Raw genomic sequence first — 21,535 nt, 5'->3', positions numbered from 1 at the left:
CTTCAGGACAGTTTTATGTTTGTATAGTCTCTTCTGTTAATCTAGCTGCCTTTTATAGTCTAAAACCAATAGTGTAGTTCTCTAAGGAGTGTGCACAACTGTCTGCCCTGTTTCTCTCTGGCTCAGAGATGAACTGGGGTCCTATCCAGGGTATGCACTTGCCTATTGACTGTTAGAGAAATGGTATGTCCAATTTAAACACTAGATGTCCCTCTTACACAGCTCAGTTGCACATATAGACATACCATCTTTAACTGTCTGTTTCCACTGACTTGAATAAAGACAGCTTGGAGGACACACCAGTGTGCACACATACCTATCTCTGACCTGACATGCTGCTTGTTTTTCTCCTCTTCCTGACATGCTTATACCTGCTCTCTCCACCTCCTGGGAGCTTATTCTAATCCTTGCATGGTGATTTGCTGATCTCTTTGGGGTGCTGGGTGCCCGCTGTACAATCTGATTGGCCTCTAAGTGACCCTGCAGGTTTGAGGGGGGAGCGGGCCTCCACTGTAACCACAAAGAGAAAATAACACTGACTTTATGACAGGGATGAATTGGAAGGGAGCAGTTGGAAAAGAAAACAGGAAGAAAATACCAGAAGGAAGTAAGATGAATTAGGAGGGGCACATGTAAAGATTGCTAAACAAAAAAGCTAAGAGTGCCACTGTGAATCCTGCAAATAGGTAGGTGCTGAATTCTCTTACTACTGAAAGCCAAACAGTACAAGACCTATTCCTCATGTGTCTGGTAGAATACTTTCTGAAAGTACGATGATGCCACAATAATCCTTCATTTGTCTTTCTTAGGCACTTTTTTTGTTCAGAGACATGTACAGGCATATGTGTGTTAGCATTTGCTTTCGTGTGTCAACAGTTTCCTTTCTCCTCAGTTCGTTCAGACATGAATAATCGTTCTATCACCTGGTGGCTGAGACAGATTGGTCTGCCCCAGTACAGCAAGACGCTGGAGAATGAATATTATGGTCTGGAGGTATGTGAAGGCTCAAAAGGCATCTGTTTGTGCTTGCTGGGATGTACATTTTTCTTTCTTCTGTGTTGAAATCCTCACTTCAATCCGGTGTAATCCCCTGCTGGCTCTCACTGTTGTTACTCTGCAGGGTTTGCTGTATGTAACGGATGGAGAGCTGAGGGATGCTGGTATAGAGGATGCAACACACAGAGAGACAATCCTCACTCAGCTTTCAAGAGATCGACAGAGGATGGACCCACTTTCTGGTCAGACACAAAGAACACACACAGTGTGATATGTACACAGTCATGCAGGAAAAAAAAAATGAAAATGGTTTTCTTACTTGAAATCTATTTTTGTAACTAAAGCTAAATTATTCACAATTTGAAACACAGCTAGTTGCAATTTTTTATAGTGTTAGTGAAAGATTACAGTGGCAACAAATGACCCATTTCTGTGTGGATCAGAACAAAGTTTTCAGCAACACCCATCACTAAACTTACAAAATGGCGAACAGCTTAATTAATGGTCATAATTAACTTTCAATTCATGAATCATAATCAATCCCACAATCTTTATTAGAATTATTGGGAGTTTCAAATTGCTGACTTTTCTGACTTCCCGTTTCAGCTAGTTGTGCTGCAGTACAAATGATAGCCCATAATTAAAAGACACAATGATTCTGTTTGTGCTTTCTTTATATGTCATTCTCTATTATATTTCTAAAACTCTAAATTTGCCATGTTCTTTGCATTTTTAAAGATGCTGTTAAGTTACTGTAATTGTCGAGCCAGTGATTACAGAACACACTTAATATTGGTTTGCTTGATGTAATATTACAGCTCATATGATGCTAAAACAAATCATATCCAACAAATAATAATAATAAAAAAATCTAACTCCTACAGTTCAGATACTAAAAATGAAATATTTTTGTTTTTCAAAATTAAGTCTCTGTTGCCAAAGACTGCTTCTATGTTTGGTCACATTAAAATCATACAGTTTAAAGCTTTGGGGGGTTCAGTCAGTGTGAGAGACCAAGATAAAATAGCATGTTGTGAATTTAAAGGAATATAAGCATTACTCTGATGCTTCTAACTTAAACACAGTGCAAACAACTGCCTTTATAAATGCTGTAATTAATAAATAGTGTGTGTGTTTATATTATTCTCAGTATCCAGCTGTTTCGTGAAGGACTTTAAGGCTTCTTATAGAACAAAGAGCATCATAACAACTAAGAAACACAATGGACAGCACAGGAAAGATTTTCACAGGATAAGTTCAAAGTACAGTAAGGCTAATAAAATATCCTATGTTTCGAACAACTTGCAGAGTTTTGGAAAAGAAGTGTAAGGCAAATTAAAATCTACAAATACAGACAATAAACCAAAGTCCACACCAAATACAATTGGTAATTGCAGACTTTAGAATTCCTGTATACAGAGCCTCTAGATTCTGATTTTAAGTTTATTTCTAATGAAGAATGGGGGCAAAAAAATCTATTTCTACATGTGCAAAGCTGGTAGACATCCATGCAAAATGACTTGCTGTGTTGGTTTTTATTTCTTAAGAGATATAAAAGCCTGAATCTTTTCATTTCACAATATAGTACTACTCTTTTCTTGTTTTACTTCATGACAAAATCTAAATCAAAACATCTTGACCTTTGTTGGTGTATAATTCTAAATTCTCTATAAAGCAAGAGTGTCTGCAGTGCTGACGCGCTTATCACAGCACTGCCTAAAGAGAAAACCACGTTGGCTCAATTAGAGGTGCCACACACACATTTGCTCATCAAGATGTGTATTAGCAGACAGACCAGATGGAGGAGCAGCAGGTGTGGAGGTTTGTACAGAAGATTTGTCAAAGACTTAATAGCCGTCCACAGTTTGTTTTTCAACTTGCGCTGAAATTCCAGCCCTTTCAAAATCAGTTACTTTCTCAGCTTTTCATTATTTTGCCAAAGTAAATAGCGCTTTAAAAGAAAAAGCACACACTGTCATGTTATGAAAGGGAGCATCTCAAATTAGTCACTTGTTTTAAGGTGATGCTGTTTTAAAACTAAAGTTGGCAAGCTGCTGGGCGGTAGCACAACTGACAGCTGCCTTTTATATTCTGTACAATAAGCATTTGGCAACTAATACCACCTTTAGCTAACATTTAGTCCATATTTTCATTAGGTAACCCAAATAAATACACATTACAGATGACATGTTTGTTCATATAGTCAATGAATACACTTTACACTTATAGTAGAAGTAGAAATAGTGGTTATTTTCCCATTTCAAATAAAAGCAATATGATCATGTTACAACATTTTATCTGTCATTCTTGCACTACTTATGTGAAATGGAAATCTCTTACTAGCTCATGTTTAAGTCAGAAGCTTAAAGACAGTAATTGACAGCTTTCTCTAAATAAGCTACCAGTTCAAGGCGTTCTCCAATAAATTGAGGGAGACCTTTTTAGTTTGCAACATAGTAAAACAAAACCAAAAGTAAACACACGATGCATGAATACACCTTATTTTTCAAGGATACCAATGCCTGCTTTCATTGCAATTTTAATTGACCACAACTGAAAATCTATTTATCAGGCTGCTTGTATTCTTGAGAATTTGAAAGCTTGATTTAGTCCTCAGGTGTAAAACTTTTATCTGTACTTTTTTACTTGAAGACAGTCAGTCGTTACTAAAATTGTTTATGATGTGCATGACAAGCTGGTTTATCAGGCCATCTTGTTTGGTATTTAGATGTTTCCTTCAAAAAATCGAATCCCTCAAGGTAAACGTATCAAACAATTTAATGGCAGAAATTTATATAACATATATCCTCTACATCCAAATTGAATTTGTAAGTGAAAAACAGATTAAACATCCACTTGGCTCAGTACGAACATACTGTTAACATGGTGTTTCCTTCTCTTATCTCACAGGTTCATTTCTACCACACAGATATGGCTGTGGTATGCATCTTCTCTTCTAAGAAATGTGTGTGTCTGGCCCAGGAACTCAAACCTTAATGGCATTTCTCCTTGTCAGATGATCAGGTTGTGAAACACAAAGTCAGTCGACAATATTCCCTGGGATCATCATCGGACCTGGTGAGGCCTTCAGTAAACCCAAAGTTAATATTTACTGTATTGTTTATATCAATCAATACATAGATAAACCAATCAATAAAAAGATTGTAATTTATATTACTTGCAAAATAACATAAATCATCAATTGATGTAAACATTTTTCTCAGTTTAAATCTTTCTAATGGGGCCACAGAAAGGTCGCAACAAATGTCAACGTCAACCCAAATAATTCATATACACAGGAAATCAGAGCAAAGTAGTCACTGACTGAAGTTGTGTGGAAACAACTGGAATGACACTGGGAATATTAAAAACAAGAACAAAAAGAAACAAGGAAGAGAAAGAAGGGCATGATGGTGGTGCAGGGGGAAACTGCGACCCATCTATAGAGTCCTCAGCCCTGATGCAGCCGTCACAGGTTCAAGTCCCAGCCTGTTGATTTTGGCCACATGTCTTCCCTCTCTCACAACATACTTTCCTGTTAATTCACCCTCAAATAAAGGCCACTTTAGACACATTTCTTTAAAAGAAAGTCAGGAAATCTGAAATCTGTCAGTATTTGGAAAACATTCCAGTTTATGTGCAGATCAATATCAAGTGGTTTTACATTAGCTGATGACCTTTGGAAAGTTTTTTAAATACCAAAGAATAAGAAAGCTTTATGAATGATGCAAATTTGGGTTTCCATCCAAGGGAATTGTTCATAAGACATATCTAAGGAAACTTGAATTGTTTTTTTTTAAAGTAAATGTTACATTCATTCTTGAATCAAATTGAAAAACAACAGAAAGAACTGGAGATAAGAAGGAATAAACAGCACTTCAAAATTTGAAGTGCTCAAATAAATTTATTGTAGCTCAGGTGGGTTAAAATCCCACCTGAGCTACAAATGTGACTGTAATTACTGTTTATTTCCTGTACTATTCCTCTTCATCTCAAAAAACTTAACTGATGGACTAATTTCTATTTTAGGCAGCCTGCTTGTTACTTGGGTTGTTGCAGACATCTGGTGGAAATTTTATGTCAGTTGCCCCATTGGGGATATTTAAATAAAAAAAACTTTACATGGTATTTTTATTATTAAAAATGTTGAATAAGTAATAAAAAACAATAGTACACAATGAATCTTCATCTTGCAACTGTTTGCTGTGGAACCAGCCAAAGGATCTGTTTCGTCAGCGCGTTCTTCCCCGCCTCCATCGCACTGACAAGAAACACCGTTTGTCGGCCTCCTGCTCGCAGCTCCGCCCTCTAGATGAGGACAATGCTCTCAGTCAAGAGGGCAAACACAGGTAAGCTTACACCTGCTGTTTGTCTGTCAGAAGCAGGAACATGACTGCGGCTTTAGGGCAGGGGTTTTGCAATTCTAGTCCTTGAGGGCCAGTACCCTGCAACTTTTACATATGCACCTGCTTCAACACACCTGTAAAATAATTAATTCATTAGCAGGGCTCTGGAGAACTTCACTGCATACTGAGGAGGTGATTCAGACATTTAATGCAGGCAAATCTAAAAGTTAAAGGACACTGCCCCCTAGGACTGGAGTTGAAGAGCCCTACTTTAAGAAGCAGCCCACTCACATCAGGATAATAATTAACATGTTTGTCATAAAACCTCTGAGACTTTGTAATCATAAAACTAACCATCTACTGAAAATCTGAAAAGCCTATGAAGAACTGCTCCGTTTGTGAAACATTAAGTATGATTTAATCATCAAAGATAACTGCATTTTTATGAGTAATGCTATGAATTAACCATCTTAATCTCAAGATTATTTTAAAGCATTTTGATTGTAAGACTGTCTTTGATGTTTGCTTTAAAGTTCAGGCTATTATAAACTGGAAACTAAAGTAATTAAATCTGCCATTGGCTTTCTAGTTCGAACAAACAAATAAATAAAAGCAGTTTCAACAAAGCAAAGTAAAAAGCCTTCAGTCATCAAACTGCTGCTTAAAAATTTCAAAAGCATCTTTTAATTGTTGGGTGATTGAATGGGACACGTTTTCTCCAAAAGATATTATTTAAAAACACTGGTTAATATTAGCAAAGCACAATGAAAATATTTGAAACCACAGATATAATATTTATTTTTTCTCTGACCCTCTATAAAAAAAATTGATGTGGAATTGATCTACAAATGTAACTCTTTTATTTGAAATTGGCAGCTATTTAATTCATTTTTTGTCCAGTTCTTAATCATTTCTATTCCAACTATTCCACGGTGGCCTTGAGATGCAAACCACTTCAGCAAATTGAAAAACGCAACAACATTAACAAAGTGCAATTAAAAAGGACAAAAAACACAACAACAAATTGACCTCAGGGCCACAGTACATCTGTGTTCAGTGTGTATAAAAATGTTATATATTTCAAGTAGAGGAAAACAAAGTGACCACCACCAGCAGGCGAAGTGTTTTGCCCAAGGACTCAATGACAGAGGCGGAATAGAACCAGCAACCCACCGATTGCGGGATGAACTCCTACCACCGTTGCCACCATCATCCCAGTTATGATATTAAAGGTCCAATATGGCATTATTTTGTACTTCTTATCAATATACAAAATGCTGAGAAATTAATAATTATCAGTTCATAGTTGCTAATATGTTCTCACAGTTCAATGTAACATTTTCTTTATATCCTTTCAGTGTCAAGAGTAAAAGAGTAATAGAGCAGAAGGTCGAGAACCAAGTTCTGAAGGAGAAGATGGCTAACTTAAGTTAGAACCCAGACTGTCCAATCTTTTACCAACATGGCAATGGTGGCAGAAGTTAATCAGTGGGTTTCCTGGGGCAAGACACTTCTCCCACCTTACCTGTGTTGGTGGTCAGAAGGGCCAATGGCGTGATATGGCCTGTCAGTCTGTCCCAGGGCAGCTGTGGCTACAATCCAGTAGCTATCATCACCCTATGAATGAGAATGACTGATTTTGTTGTAAAACGTCTTTGAGGGTCCTGAAAAGTGTTATACAAGTCTGACTTCACTTCATTTTACCTGTTTGCTTGTAAGATGTTCATATTAACACCCATGCAGTGCAATTGCTTATGCTAATTAGTGCAAAACACGTTTTTTACTGAAATTATACGACCACATGTCATATTTAAAAATAAGCCTTGAGTAATCAAGGAATAAAAAGCTCAGGACAACGTTGTAGCAAGATTATCCACCTAGCTTAGTAAAATGAGTCATTGTGTTGGTTGAGACACCAGCATCAAATACAAACATATTAGCAAATCGGAACAGCAAACATAAATCCCTTTTATTTGTAGGCACCTTTCAAGGCCCCCATGCCACCTTACATAGCCAAGTGTAAGCAACATTGGTGAGGAATGACTTTGAAGCCCTCTAACTGTTTCGGACCGTGTAGAGTGGCGTGTGTGCTGGTAAAAGTAGGTCATTTAAGTTGAGGGAGAAAATCAGATGAGAAACACCGCAATACAGCTGCTCTCCTAAAAACAGACAGGAAGGCAAGGTAGTCCTGCTAAATGAGACCAGGTGATGTGTAGGTATCTCAGGAATGCCTGACGCAGGAGGAGGAGGAGGAGAGAGGAAGGAGAGCTCGGCACAACTTGTGGTAACTTGTCGACTCTGGGCAGGAAGGACAGTATCAGGGGCACAGGGAGGGGCCAGAGGAGAGAAAAGACAGAACATTACATGTAACCCCAGCTGTTGTTTGGTTGCTGTTGGTGTTAGCGTGGAGCACAAGCCGCGAAACATGCCGGAGGGGAGTGAGTTGTGAGGCGGTCTTACAGGTAGGAACCACCGCTTTGGTCAGCCGCAGCCTGACACGGTATCATTTTCAGCAAATGTACCTAGTTTGTTCTTGGAGGGCTTGAGGAACATATAGAGCTTCAGACAAAAGCTGCTGTTTACGTTGCTCCTGCTGTATAGCTTAGTCCAAAAAAAGTCAGTATGCTGTTACTATGTGTTTACTTCCTGTAACTTCCCCAGGTTTTCCATTAAATAGTTTACCTGTTGCGCAATTCTACTGATACTCTTCAGGTATTTAAATGTATTTGGGGCTTGATTGCGTTTTTTTTTTTTTTTTTTTTTTTTTACATTTTTTAAAAATGTTTTTTATCAAAGATACAACACAGGTGGTCATTATAGATGCTGCAATCAGTGACCTCACATTAGATTTCACAACGTGGTTTCTCAGCACATTTAAAAGGTGTTGGTAGTGGCGGTTCCACCGTGGCCAACGCCCCTTAAAACTTGGTTGCCCCATAAAAACATTAAAACTTTGATCACATGGACTTTGTATATACTTCAAGCTATGTTTTTAAAAAATAACTGAAACACTCAGCTAAATAAAGAAACATAAACAGACCATATTAAAGTCTAATGCTTTATTTTGTAGCATGTTTTATGTTTTCTTCTATGGAAGATTAGGGGTAACACAATTATTGAAAATATCATTAAATATTTAAGTTTGCCACTAAGTAAGTATATATATATATATATATATATATATATATATATATATATATATATAACAACATTAATAAATACACTAATAAATAATTTCATATGTTGTGAAACTATACATAGTAAATAAATGCCATGAAATAATTAAATCTGCCTTTTAAATTAATTAATTCAAATAATATATTGTCATTTAATGATATATTTAAATATTTGTTAGTTATTTAATGATGTTTAATTTTATGGTACATTTATTAGTTGGAAATTCACATGGCTGTATTTCATGATGTATTTAATTTTGTTACTCTCAGACCTCTGTGCTCTGTGATGTAACAACATGCATTAATGCTAACAAGGCACAACAAATACAGAACCTTGGAGTCAGAGAAAAAGTATGCTTCTCAAACATTTCACAATTGATCAGGTTTCAGACATACGCTGTTTTACTGAGCTTTCATGAGATTGGTGAGCATAAAGATGACCATAATTGGCCAATTATGGCCAAAAATAATGACACAATTTTCAGAATTTTTTTACTTTTTACTCATAAATATGCTTTGATGTTAAATATCCTATTGTTCTTTTACCTGCATGTTCAGTGTTTGTGTTTTGCTGGAAGGGGAACCTTTATCTTGGTCTTTTGCAGTCTCAAATAGTTTTACTTTCCCAAGATTGCCACAACTTGCAACAATTTATCCAACTAGCGGGAATATTAAAACATGTAACTGCAGGTATTCAGAGTTATTTTCTGTTTCCCAGAGTGAGGTCCAATTTTGGAGGGCTCTCCAGTCAGAATTTTCCACATCTGAGTACAACTTCAATGCAGTATTATTTTCAACTGTTACATTTTTTCATAGTCGTCTCATGTTATGTTTTATTGTAATTTTTTAATGTGCTTTTTAATTTTTACTCATTTGCCTGACTAATTCAGACTAAGATCTGAATTTGTTAGTATAATCAAATCAAGAATAATAAATAAAATGTTAGATGTTTAACAACATTGGCTATAAAGTAAGGCATACACATTTGTTAGAAAATGTAAAAGTTAACAGGGATATTGTTGTTGCTAATTTGTCAAGAGGATTTTCAATGGTTGGAGGGTCTGTGCAGGGATCTGCTTTTGCTGTTGACAGTAAAGCAGGAGTGTAAACCTAGTGAAGGCTGATGACTTTAAAACCTGTTAGGTTAACAACTACTGAGGCTTTCTTTATATGACAATATAATAGTGAGTCGTAATGCAGTGGAGACTTATTTCTTGTGAAATAAGAATAATTGTGTGTTTTGCTACTAATTATATTGTAAAGCTTTTAGAGACAATTTGATGGTAAATCTTTGAATTTTGTACTGTCCATGTTTTCCACTCTGCCTGGGATATGAAGTGACCTAATCCACTTCCAACTTAACAGTCTGTTTCCAAGTTTCAAGGCAGGAAATCAACAGGATTGGTTCTGTTTTACTCTGTGACTTTGGGCTAGCTACTGTTAACGATGAATTTCTCTGCAATTCTTTTCCAGTGTCACTGAATCAATGAGAAAAAAATAAATAAAAGAGGAGCAAATAAATGGTTTATTGTTGACATTTCACAATGTTTGTGACAACCATTTTGGATTTTAAGGACGATGTTAATTAGGAACCTCTAACCTTCCAGTTTAGACTTTACTTTTTTTACAGTACAAATGAAACGCACCCAAAGGTTGAATAATTTCATTCATTAGCTGAATTTAGTTTTTTTTCAAAGGGTATGTTCATGTTTTCCATTTTTAGTTTGTAGTTGTCTCTTTGTTATCTGATGTAAAGTTGAGGTGGAAGTGTTTACAGTGGGAGGAAGGTGAAAACTCAAGGGAGGAAGGAAGGAAGGACAAAAATGAGGCATGCTGTTAGTCTGTTGGTTTTTCTGGTACTAATGACAGATCCAGACCTTGGTCTTCTGTCCTTGGCTAGGCCTGTACAGTAAACCTGCATCCCTTCCGCTTTTGTTTGTTTCAGCAAGAGGAAGAGTATCAGCTCATACTTCAGCCACCTGAAGGTAAGAACAGAACCTCTCTGTGTCTCTGCCCTTTTCCCTCCTCCCTACATATTGGTCTTCAAAGCCACTTTATACAAAAGTGGATAGGCAGATATAATTTTAATTATGTTTTCTAGATGTTTGGTGGTCGGAAAGAGATGGACATTCTGAAGAAGGAGCTTGAAGAGGAGCTGAAGCTGAGCACTGAGGATCTGAGAAGCCATGCCTGGTACCACGGATCGCTGAGACGAGAGGTGCACATACCCTAATATATTTGCTGCACACACACACAAATGAAACATTATGCTGTTAGTTTAATAACATCAATTATCACAACCACAAATTTTCAATTAATCTGTGATATGGGTCTGCAACCAGATCTACCTAAGTATTTTATCAAGTATCAAATTATTATTGACAGTTCTGAACATCCTCCTTATGAAACTGGTATACAACAACAGTCTTCAGCCAGAGGCTTCACAGTAACACAGACCTCTACAGGAGATCCTTCCTTTCCATAGCCATCAGCATTTGCATACATGTTTTTGAAGAAAATTGCACAATGAGTTAAAACAACATTTAACTCATAAATCTCTGAGTAATAAATTATTATGGAATACAGGAAATAAAGGAAGTTCCTCCTTTTTTAAAAATTTGTTAATTGCAAATACAAACTTATTTAATTTTGATTTTATAGTAGACCAGCACTAAAACATTCATAAATTGAAGTGGAAAGAAAATTATTTGTTTATACAAACACAATTTGATTCATTGATTGATTGAAAAAAAATTATGCAGCTCTGCATATCTGGAGACTGAAAATGTGTCCATTTCCATTTTAGTTTTTAGGGATGAGCAATATGGACGAGAAAGTTTATCACAGTATTTTGTGATACTCGTGTGATAAAAATAAGTGATAATAAAAACTATTGCAGTCATTTTGACAAAACGATAAATATGTACATATACAACAAACATAATTGAAATGCAATTTATGCATTTATTCACTAGCATTATTCAGCACACCTTTGTGTTTTTGAAAAATAAACCCAATGATGCAGCAATTTTCTAGAAAAACTACAGTATTTCTCTTACTTCCTGAGACTTCTGCTGTCAGTTGGTTGAGTGCTGCTGAGTGGTTGGGGTTACGTTACGTCCTGTAACACAGCTCTGTGGGGCTTTTCTCAGGCTGCATTATCTCTGAATTCACAAATACTAAAGTGATGTAATCACAAGCAGATATATTGCCTAGTGCTCATACAAACAGGATGCCATATGAAGAGTTTTGCTTTAATTCAGTCATTCAGGCTTTTGTTGTAGTCTTAGTGATTTAAACATTAAGTCCGTCTTACTGAAGTTAATGCTCATTAAGACAAACATGCAACTTGTTCATTATAAGACGAAGTCGACTTATTAACCTAAATGTACAAGCAAAGTTTAATGGCAGTTATTTGTAGGTGAGTTATCATAAAGGCTGTAATGATGATGGAGACTTCCATCATCATCAAGCTGAATATCCTGTTGGCATATAAAGTGAGAAGCCATTATACTTCTATTAGGAGACAATTATTGCATTTTAAATATATAATAATAGTCCTTTGCAATGTTGTGTACAAGTAACACTATTTTGATGTTATTCATGTGATGCTGTATTCAGTAGAAGCTGATAAGACAATGTAATATAAAGCAAATGCATCAAAACATAATGGGCATGAATTTGTCAAAACTTGTTTTATAAAGGTGTTCACATGGTAGTATTATATTTTGATGCTTTGTGTTACTGGTCTTTATTATTGCTCCTGTTTTAGACTGAACTATTACAGTGTTGATTTACTGGAGTTAAGCTTGAGTACAGGGTCTAAAATGGTAAACTAAATTTCTGCTCTGTTGTGCCTGGTGGTTAATTAGCGTCTTTATTAAATAATGTGTATTCTAGCATCAGCACAAATGTAATTCCATACAGACCCATACAATAAATTAGAATACCATTAAAAAGCCTGCTTATTTTAGGAACTTTATCACAAAGTGAAATATATTATATAGACTGATTACATGCAGGCGGATGTTTGAAATACTTGATTTGTCATTTATGATGATTTTCCACTTACATATCCAATGATATACAAGTGGAGTAAAACTGGATATTTAAATTTTGAATATTACATCAGACCAATAAAAAAACTATTTTTAAAAACAGAAATGTGAGCTTAATATGAATTATGTTTAATACTTGCTTAAGGATATTTCTTTCAGAAACTACTTTTAATCTGATAAATGAGACTCATTTGGGATTATATTCTAATTTATTAAATATGACTGCTGCGTTTCCTCCAGGCTGCAGAGTCTCTGTTCGAGAGGGACGAGGATTTCCTGGTCCGAGACTCATCCTCCACTCCTGGAGATTACGTTCTAAGCTGTTTCTGGAAGAATGGTCCGCACCACTTTAAGATCATAAAAGTAGTTCTTCGGCCTAAAAAGGTGTGTGTATGTCCTGCTACCATTCACATATCCACATGATTTATGGTTTTACAGTAAATGTTTCTGTACAGGTTTTATATTTTTCACTGTTTCCTTATTACTGGCTGGACTAAAAGCTCATGTAAACATGCCGCTGGTTCAATGGATTTTCTTGTTTGTTTTTTTTTCTTTATTTATGGTGGATTTGTAATAATAACACTAAATATTAATCAAATGAAAATGACATTAATGTTTGCAATCATCATATTTGCTTTATCATTTTTTTATTATTAGTCATGATTGTAAATGCATGTACATGTACACGTATGGAGATCACTTGAAATATTTTCTAAAAATACTGTTGCTATGCCACCAATAATTAAGAACCCAATAAGAGACCAAAAATATGAAACAACTGTTTTGTTTCTGAATCAGGATTTCTTTACAGAATTGTTGCATTTTGTTATCCAGGGTGACATAATGACTTGATATGGATGTTATTAGTTAGAAATGATGGTTATAATCATAACCATCACAGAAAAAGGAAACAAAACACTCTGAAACTCCTCAAGTCAAACCCAGAAAGTGACTCCCTTCTCTCTGCTTGTCAATAATTTCTGCCTCCATCCACTCAGAACGAACCTCTCTGCAGCTATTGATTGACGGTGATTTCACATAGTATATTGAGAAATGCATAATTTTTGAAGTGCTGTGCTTCAAAATAGATTTGAGAAATTTTAATACTGTGTTCTGGTACGGGTTGAGAACAGCTGCTGGGTTTCCACCCGTTTGGGCTCTTTCTGCTTCAAAGTACTGTGCTGATATACAAGTCTTCCCTGTGACAGGGTTACTCCCGGGAGCTGTTCCAGTTTGAGGAAGATCGCTTCGACAACGTTCCCGCTCTGATCCGATTTTACGTGGGCGGAAACCGACCCATCTCAAAGACTTCAGGGGCCATCATCTCCCACCCAATCAATCGGACCCTTCCTCTGCGTGTGATCAGTGAAGGTCACATGGAGCTTAAAAACAGCAGCAGCACCATAGGCAGAGCAAGAGAAAACCAAGGTGGGAGCAGCAAAAGGCGCAGCCTGAGCTATTCCCAACAGGACACGCTGCAGGTCATCAATCCACTGCTAAGGTTCGGGACGAGGTCTATGAGTGTGTTACTGTACTAAATATTACATACCATAGTACATGCAGTACTGTCAAAAGGTGCAAAGCATATCTCCTATGTTTATATCTTGCTTCCAAGGAGTCAGACTTTCAATAATGTGACTGTTTACTTCTTTTAGTTTGATCAATGTTTCTACCACACTCCTCAGTATCCTGTCAAAGTCCTGTTGAAGGACTAAATTAAAGATGAGTTGGAAAAGAAGGTTTGGCATCTTGTTAGCAACATAATAAACTAAGAGTAGTTGAAAACCTTTGCACTGAATTGCGATGTTGAAATAACAAACTCCATACTGTATGTGTGACAGGAGTGGAAGCCAGCCTGCTAACTTGGAAAATGTTGGACGGAGGCCTTCACTTCAGTCTGCACAGTCTGACAGCAATCTGCGAACTGGTACACCGTCATGTTTTTTTTTTTTTTTTTTTTTTTAACTCATCATCAAATGTAGTGTAGAACTGGCCACTACATTTGAAGCATTGTGGTGCTGCAAAAAAAAACCCTGAAAAAACCCCAGCATAATTAATAACTGGCCTACAAGACGAGCACAACATTTCCTCCACGGGCTGAACCACCGGCCCACTAACGCACCGGCCACCTGAAGAACACATACAGACTTTATTAGCACAGACACGGAGCCACCCACCGGTGGCAACTTACATTATACTGGGGGAAGCATGAAGATGTCATAATTTTCTCAGATTGTTTAAATACAGTAACCTTAGTTTAACTAGTAGTAACAAATTCATTATTTAGCATTTAGTGGTGGGAAATAATTTCAGGTTTAGCCTGATTTAATGCCAGATGGTAAAAAAACATGCATTTTTCTACAACATGTAAATACTGTACCTGGTTTCAATAGTTTATGTTCTCGTTCAGGTGCTCCAGAGACGATCCCACCAGACGACACAGACTCCGACCCAATTTCTCCTGTGTTTCGCACAGGCAGCGAACCCCTGCTGAGCCCAAGACCACATCACACGCGCCCCTCCCATCCAGGTACTAATAAACTATTTTCCCCAGGAAAATATAGTGAACCCACATGAAGCACACTTGTCTCTGCCTCCAGGTGGTGGTGCAACGTTGCGAGGTTCAGATGGGCAGCTGCATCCCAGAGCTCCTCCCAAACCCCTCAGAGTCTCCACTGTCTTCTCCAACGCCTCGCCTGTTCCTTCCACAGACCCAGATGAAGACCCCTCATCGTACTACAGTGAGCTCATCATACGGGTAAAAATAATAAACTATTTTATTCCTAGCAGTAAGTCCTCCACAGAGAGTATAAGGCCTGTTGTTGTGTTCAGGTCCCTCAGTCTCAGAGGAAGGGCCATGTGGACCGGCTGCGTGCGGAGGAGAAGTGGCAGAGCCGAGCTCGCCTCACAGAGACTTCCTTTGGGTTCTTGGAGGCCCAGAACAACGGCCTGTCCTCACAGCTGCTGTTTCAGAAAGAGCTCCAGAGGAAAGCAGCAGAGGAAGAGAGAGACTGGCATTTTGAACGACCGCATGTTTGTATAAATAACATTCAGTTTACTGTTAGGAGTATTTATATTTGCAGCTGATTTGAGTAGATGTACTTGTGGACTATACTAGCAATTATTATTATTATTATCAATAATCTATACAGTTCTCCCAGAAAGTATTCACCCCGCTTCACTTTGTTTCATATAGTGTTACATCACATGGTTGCTTTAAGGCAGCCTTGTGTTAATTTTCTCAAGGATAAACACAATTTTCCTTAGTGAAAATGAAATATTTTTTCTCTAGAAACTATTGTTTTTATTGTCAAATCTTGGGTAATCCAGTCTTTCATAAGAATTTACACTCATACCTTAATATTTTGTTGTAGCAGCTTTGGTAGTAATCACTGCCAGATGTATATCTCTACAAGATTGACGTTTGGGCATTTTCTTCTCCTTCCGTCAAGTCACAATAGATGAACACCATCAGTAAACTATTGAGGTCTTTTCTGAGATGATCGGTTAGACTGATTCTGGCCTCTGGCTCTGGTTTTGCCCCTCAAAGTCTGCTCCTGAATTCACTCCTTTGTTATTTTGGTTTTCCGTGTCAAAGGAAAGCCATGACAAAGAATAAATCAGATTATTTTTGCTGTGCTCTACCCAGCCTTTCTGTTATCTGCTGAAGTCTTGCTCTCCCTCGCTCTCACAGCCTCACATCCCCAAAAGCATGAGAGACAGTTCTTTAATTTCATTTTATACACTTCATTCTGAAAATAACAAACTTTTTCTCTGAATTGCAGCATCCACACTCAAGAGTGTTGTTGTTAGCACAATCTGGTAGAGCTTAGGTATGATCAAAAGAAGGCAATTTATTTTAGTTTCTAACTGCTTTTTTTGAACCAGAGATTACTGGTCAGTTCGGATCAGGTTGAAAATTGTCCGATTCCAGTCAAAACCACTGCCTGGTACACTTCAACTTTCTACCTGCTTATGTTAAATGAAAAAGATCAGTATTAAAGTTGGTGCAGTCAAAATTAATAAATTCATTTCAAGTTTTGACTTCAATTTTGGAACTTTTAGCTCTTCAATGATTACCATAAGTTCAGACCAAAGGTGTGACAGTTGTCCTGTCACTGACTGTGCTGCAGATCGAGACGTTGTCCTGTTTCCAGTTGGACCAGTTCACCTCGCTGCTCTTGCCGGATCACAACAGGCCTTTGGAGTCGAATGTTTTGCTCGCTGTCAAAGAGCTCTTCAGCCGATCAGACACCAAAACTCTTGCTCTGCACATGCTCAGTGTTGACTGTCAGGTAGGAACTTACATTATGCGATGGCAGCTGCAAACATTTCAAAACCTTGTATTATGTTTACTTTATGTTTATTTAATGAAAATATGTTTGTCCATTTTAATCTTATATCGACTAAATAATTGACAACTTCTATCTTATTTACCAGCATTTACAGTAAGAAGTTAAAAGGAACCACCAAATATACTTCATTTTTAATTAGTTTGCACTCATTTTAACAAATTCATCTGAATTCCTTCACTGCAACAGGTTGACCAGGAAATAACTAATTGTGATTATTAAGAAATAATTTATCTATTTTGATTATTTGGGGTTTCTACATCATCTGACAAAGTTTGGAAAAGTATATTGTTTCTTATTATTATTTATTTATTTTAGTCTTTAAAACTCTGCTGCTTTGGCTCTTTTGAAATTTAACCTTTTTTCCCTAGAATTCTCACTTCATTTGTCATTCACATGTGGTTTAAATATTAAATACACTAAAAACTATTTTAATGTAATCATACATGCATTCTACATGATTGTAGCTATCAAACTGTGCAGCAAAGTTCAGTTAGCTATTCTAATTGGTTTGAAAGGTTTTCCATCTTGCACATACTTGTCGCTATCATGTCTCTATTGTGATTATTGAATTACAAGCTCCTGTACAGCAAACACCTGTAAAATGTTCAAAATGTATTTAAAATGAATCAGCTAAACAAATGAAGTCATGTTGTCCTCATTTAGAACTTAATGTGAAAACCTTTAATGCAGGTAGCACGCATTGTTGGTGTGACTGATGAGCAGAAGAGGATTATGGGAGTGAATTCGGGACTGGAGCTTGTTACTCTGCCACATGGACATCAGTTACGGCAGGACTTGCTGGAAAGGTAATTAGCAGTGATGCATTTGGTTCTTTAAAACGGAAAATTAGCCGACCCAGACAACTTCTTGGTTAGCTTCCAAATGTTTATGGTCACAATTTCTTTAAAAACGCTGTTTATATTCTTTTCAATTGCTCTGTGAAGTATACAATGAAAGCAAGTTGCACTGAAGCCTGTTTTAGTAGTTTGATGCATCTAGTTCTAGTATCCTGACAACCCCCTGCACTTAATTTCTATTCTTTTCCATAGGCATCATCTGATTACCCTTGGCGTGGCAGTAGACATACTGGGCTGCACGGGGACGGTGAACCAGAGAGCAACGGTTCTGCACAAAGTAATCCTGTTGGCTCAGGCCCTGAAAGAACATGTGTACAACCTTTTCTCCTTCTCAGCTGTTATGAAGGCTCTGGAGATGACTCAGGTAGTGCAACTTGGCAAGAGGCTTAAAATCCTTCAAATTTTCTTTCACTCATCTTTGTTTGTGCTCTCGTGTCCAGATCGTGCGGCTGGAGATGACATGGCGAGCGCTCAGGAGGAACCACACAGAGTGTGCAGTTTTGTATGAGAAGAAACTCAGACCGTTCATGAACTCATTGAATGAAGGAAATAGTGAGTGTTTTGATTGTCTGATTGTCACGTCTGCATGTTCGGCATTAACAATAGTCACCATACTTTTACCAACGCAGCAATTATCTTGCTATAGTTATCCGCTTTCAGGACAAAAACATTGGTATTGGCTAAAATCAGAATCAGCGGGTCTGGCTTCCTAATGGTCGGTAATCAGTGATCATTACCGATCATTAGTTATTGATTGGTTGAGTAAGTTTAAAACTCAAACAAACTATTTCTTGAGTAAGTTTAAAGCTACCAAACCAAATACTTTGGAGCGTCTGAGGAACTCTGAATGCAGCATGGTTTGAAGTTGAAGTGGGAATGCAATCAATAAGTGGTTTTCTTCTATTCACTGCAATTCTTTAAACTCACATAATTAGATATTTTTAAACTTAGATGGCCACCAAGTTACCTTAGACAACAAAATATCTATTGTCAAGCTCCAAGTAGTTTGAAAATGTCATGTTGTTTAATAACTGAGGTCAACATACAATGTAACAAGGTAATGTAATTGACCTGTTAACTGTATGATTTGACTGAATTTACTTTCTCGTAGTCCTTGAGGCGAATTGTTAATAGGCATTATGTTAACGAACTGAATTGAGTAAAATAAATACAACTGTAACCCATTTCTTTAGCTGGTGACTGATGGGGTTCATGTTCGTCTGCAGATTCTGTAGTCCAGGGTCCCATTACTGTGCCACACCTGGTTCCTCTTCTCATGCTGATGGAGGGAGAGGACCCAGTGGAAAACAATGAGCGGGGCTGCCAGGTGCTGTACGACGTCCTCCAATCAGCTCGCAGCGCTGCGTTACACTCCCAGGTTTACCAGAAGAATGCGCTGACTCTGCTCACAGGTTCGCCTTCATGACATTAGTATGAGAGCTGATTAATTTAAAAACTGAAACAAAAAGTAAATGTAGAGGGTTTATGGTGAGAACAGACGATGCTGCTGCTCAGGTAACGTCTCTCAGGACCCCTTCAAATAAACGCAGGCTGAATCTTTAAGCTTTAGTCGTTAGGCTGCAAGAGTTTTGAGACTCAGGAAAATTGCTCATCACAACTGTCTTATGCTACATATCAATCTGTTTAAATATGGATATTGATTAGGGCCTTTTCAGGGTAGGCTCAACATGTTGCATGCTCAAAAAGTGAGTTCTGATCTCATGTCTGCTGCACCTCTTCACCAACAGACTGGACTCCAGTCCCGGAACTGCTGGAGACTTTCCGGACAGAGTTCGCCCTGCGGTTGTTCTGGGGGCAGCAGGGGGCGGCCGCAGACAAAAAGGAGAGATACGAGAAGTTTGACAAGATTCTTTGTGTTCTCTCTGATAAACTGGAACCTGTGGAGGTCTCTCCGCAACAACCGGGCACTTTAACCTGAACCAGTTACTGCACAAGTAAACTGGACTTCCTCATCAGTGGAACACATCAGTGACCCTCAATGCGTTCAGAAGTGGAGAATATTGCAGCGGCGAGATGTTAACTGACAGAGATGAAGGACTCTGTAAAGTTTCAGATGACTACTTAATTTTATCTAGAGTTTATCTATGAGCAGACTCTCACTGTGAAAAGACTTTGAGTATTTTTTTCATTAACAGGAAATCTGAATAAGATTTATCAAAAACATTTTTATTACTTTAGGTTTTAATTTAGCAACTTTTTCCTGCTGAGCTGTTGGTTCTGTTCACCCTTGAATGACTGTTTTATGGGACTTTATTGTAAATAATGTTTTTCATTTCAGGATGCAAAATTCAATAAAATGCTTTACTTTAAAGTAATAGTTTTTTTAACTGCATCTGAAAAGACAGAAAAGACATACTGTATGTTTGTCACTTGATACAAGGGGCACTTGTTTAAAGGTTGTGTAATGTTTGTTAAATATTACATAAAAACACAACAAAGGCAACAGATGATTAAACATGATATGACTCAATAAGAAGGAAATCTCTTCATAGTTCAAGTCAGGAGATGAATCTTAAATCCCTCATTTCCTCCATTTGGAATGGTTTGCATGCAGATGCAACTTATTTATTGCACATTGGGCAACACAGTCGATATGGATTTCCAGTTATTTTTTTGATGACTAGCTTATTTTTTTGAAAAAGAACTTTTGTTTACTCCCAAATGTTTCAGTCTCAAAACACAAATGGATCAACTGATTAAGAAATCCACATTTTTCTTTATTTTAATTTTTTTAAGTCTTTACTTTTAAAATAAAGCATTTTGGTTCTAAAATAATAAAGAAATAACATTTTACACATCTGAGTTTATACAATATAGGTAAATGTGAAGTAAAAAATTACATTTGAGGTATTCTGGAAGTTGAGAGTTACTCTAGGACTTTCAGCTACATTGACTTGCAAAAGTACTTTTAAAACCTCAAACGTTTTCCATAATGTGTCACGTCACAGGCATAAACTTTAGTGCTTATTCTGGGAATTCTGTGTGATTGTCAAACACATAGTGGATTATTGTGAAGTGAATAATAAATTATGAATGGTTTTCTAAAAATTTCATCAACTAAGTTTTATTCAGCCACTGTTACACTGATGAACTTGGAACCAGCAAGATTACGGAGCTGAAAGCTTTTGCAAAGTTTCTTAGTCTGTTTTAGACTCAGAGGATGTGAATACAGAAACTAAAAACATAAGAGTAAGTTGATCATGCTAAGAGGCAGAGTGTTGACAATGTTTTATGTTGCTTGGTTCAGTTAATGAGATCTAATGAAAACTAGCAATGTTTGTTTTTCTGCAACAGTAATATGACTAACTTTAAACACTTATAAGCAGAGGCTGAAAATAGCTTTTACTTTTATTTTTTACCTTTCAATGAAAGTAAAATATATGTAATATACTATAGAAGAAACAAAGAATTTAATTTGCATTATTAAAAAACATATAAAACACTCCATTAGTTAAATATTTAAAGCTGTGAGTCAAATTTACACTAATCACAAATGTGTCAGAAATTACAGCAAACTTCTACAATACACAAGAAAAAGAAAAGAGAAATGTTTTAAATATTTCAAATTGTCAAAAAGAAGGTTTTCTGTGAGCAAAGCAATACTAGACAAGATGTGAAGTTTTCACCTGATGAAGGTTACCATAACTCACAAACTGAGACACAAACTGAGTCACAGCTCTTAGTTTGCAGCACAGATAAAATGAAACTCATCATGATCAGACTTGA

At 36.9% G+C, this 21,535-nt stretch overlaps 1 protein-coding gene across 2 annotated transcripts; it reads left to right on the top strand.

The window, feature by feature from the left end:
* The first annotated feature begins 518 nt into the window (after window positions 1-518).
* LOC102221764 (breast cancer anti-estrogen resistance protein 3-like) lies at window positions 519-20,804 on the top strand. Of its 2 annotated transcripts, XM_014473665.2 has the most exons (20): window positions 519-686; window positions 893-993; window positions 1,121-1,238; window positions 3,907-3,936; window positions 4,013-4,074; window positions 5,212-5,345; window positions 10,464-10,503; window positions 10,620-10,736; window positions 12,817-12,960; window positions 13,785-14,077; window positions 14,418-14,503; window positions 14,987-15,106; window positions 15,177-15,334; window positions 15,409-15,609; window positions 16,710-16,871; window positions 17,622-17,737; window positions 17,981-18,152; window positions 18,229-18,340; window positions 19,015-19,200; window positions 19,537-20,804. In XM_014473665.2, exons 2-20 carry the CDS (start codon window positions 904-906, stop codon window positions 19,725-19,727), a joined length of 2,532 nt encoding a protein of 843 aa, XP_014329151.1. In that variant the 5' UTR covers window positions 519-686; window positions 893-903; the 3' UTR covers window positions 19,728-20,804. The 2 variants fall into 2 exon arrangements, with proteins under 2 accessions (XP_014329151.1, XP_023190139.1); XM_023334371.1 differs by lacking the exons at window positions 519-686; window positions 893-993; window positions 1,121-1,238; ... (1 more) ...; window positions 4,013-4,074; window positions 5,212-5,345 and adding an exon at window positions 7,251-7,804 and having other exon boundaries at window positions 19,537-20,801.
* Window positions 20,805-21,535: the final 731 nt, after the last annotated feature.

Source organism: Xiphophorus maculatus, chromosome 5 (assembly GCF_002775205.1).
Source record: "Xiphophorus maculatus strain JP 163 A chromosome 5, X_maculatus-5.0-male, whole genome shotgun sequence".
NCBI lineage: Eukaryota > Metazoa > Chordata > Actinopteri > Cyprinodontiformes > Poeciliidae > Xiphophorus > Xiphophorus maculatus.
This window is presented reverse-complemented; position numbering and strand designations above follow the sequence as displayed.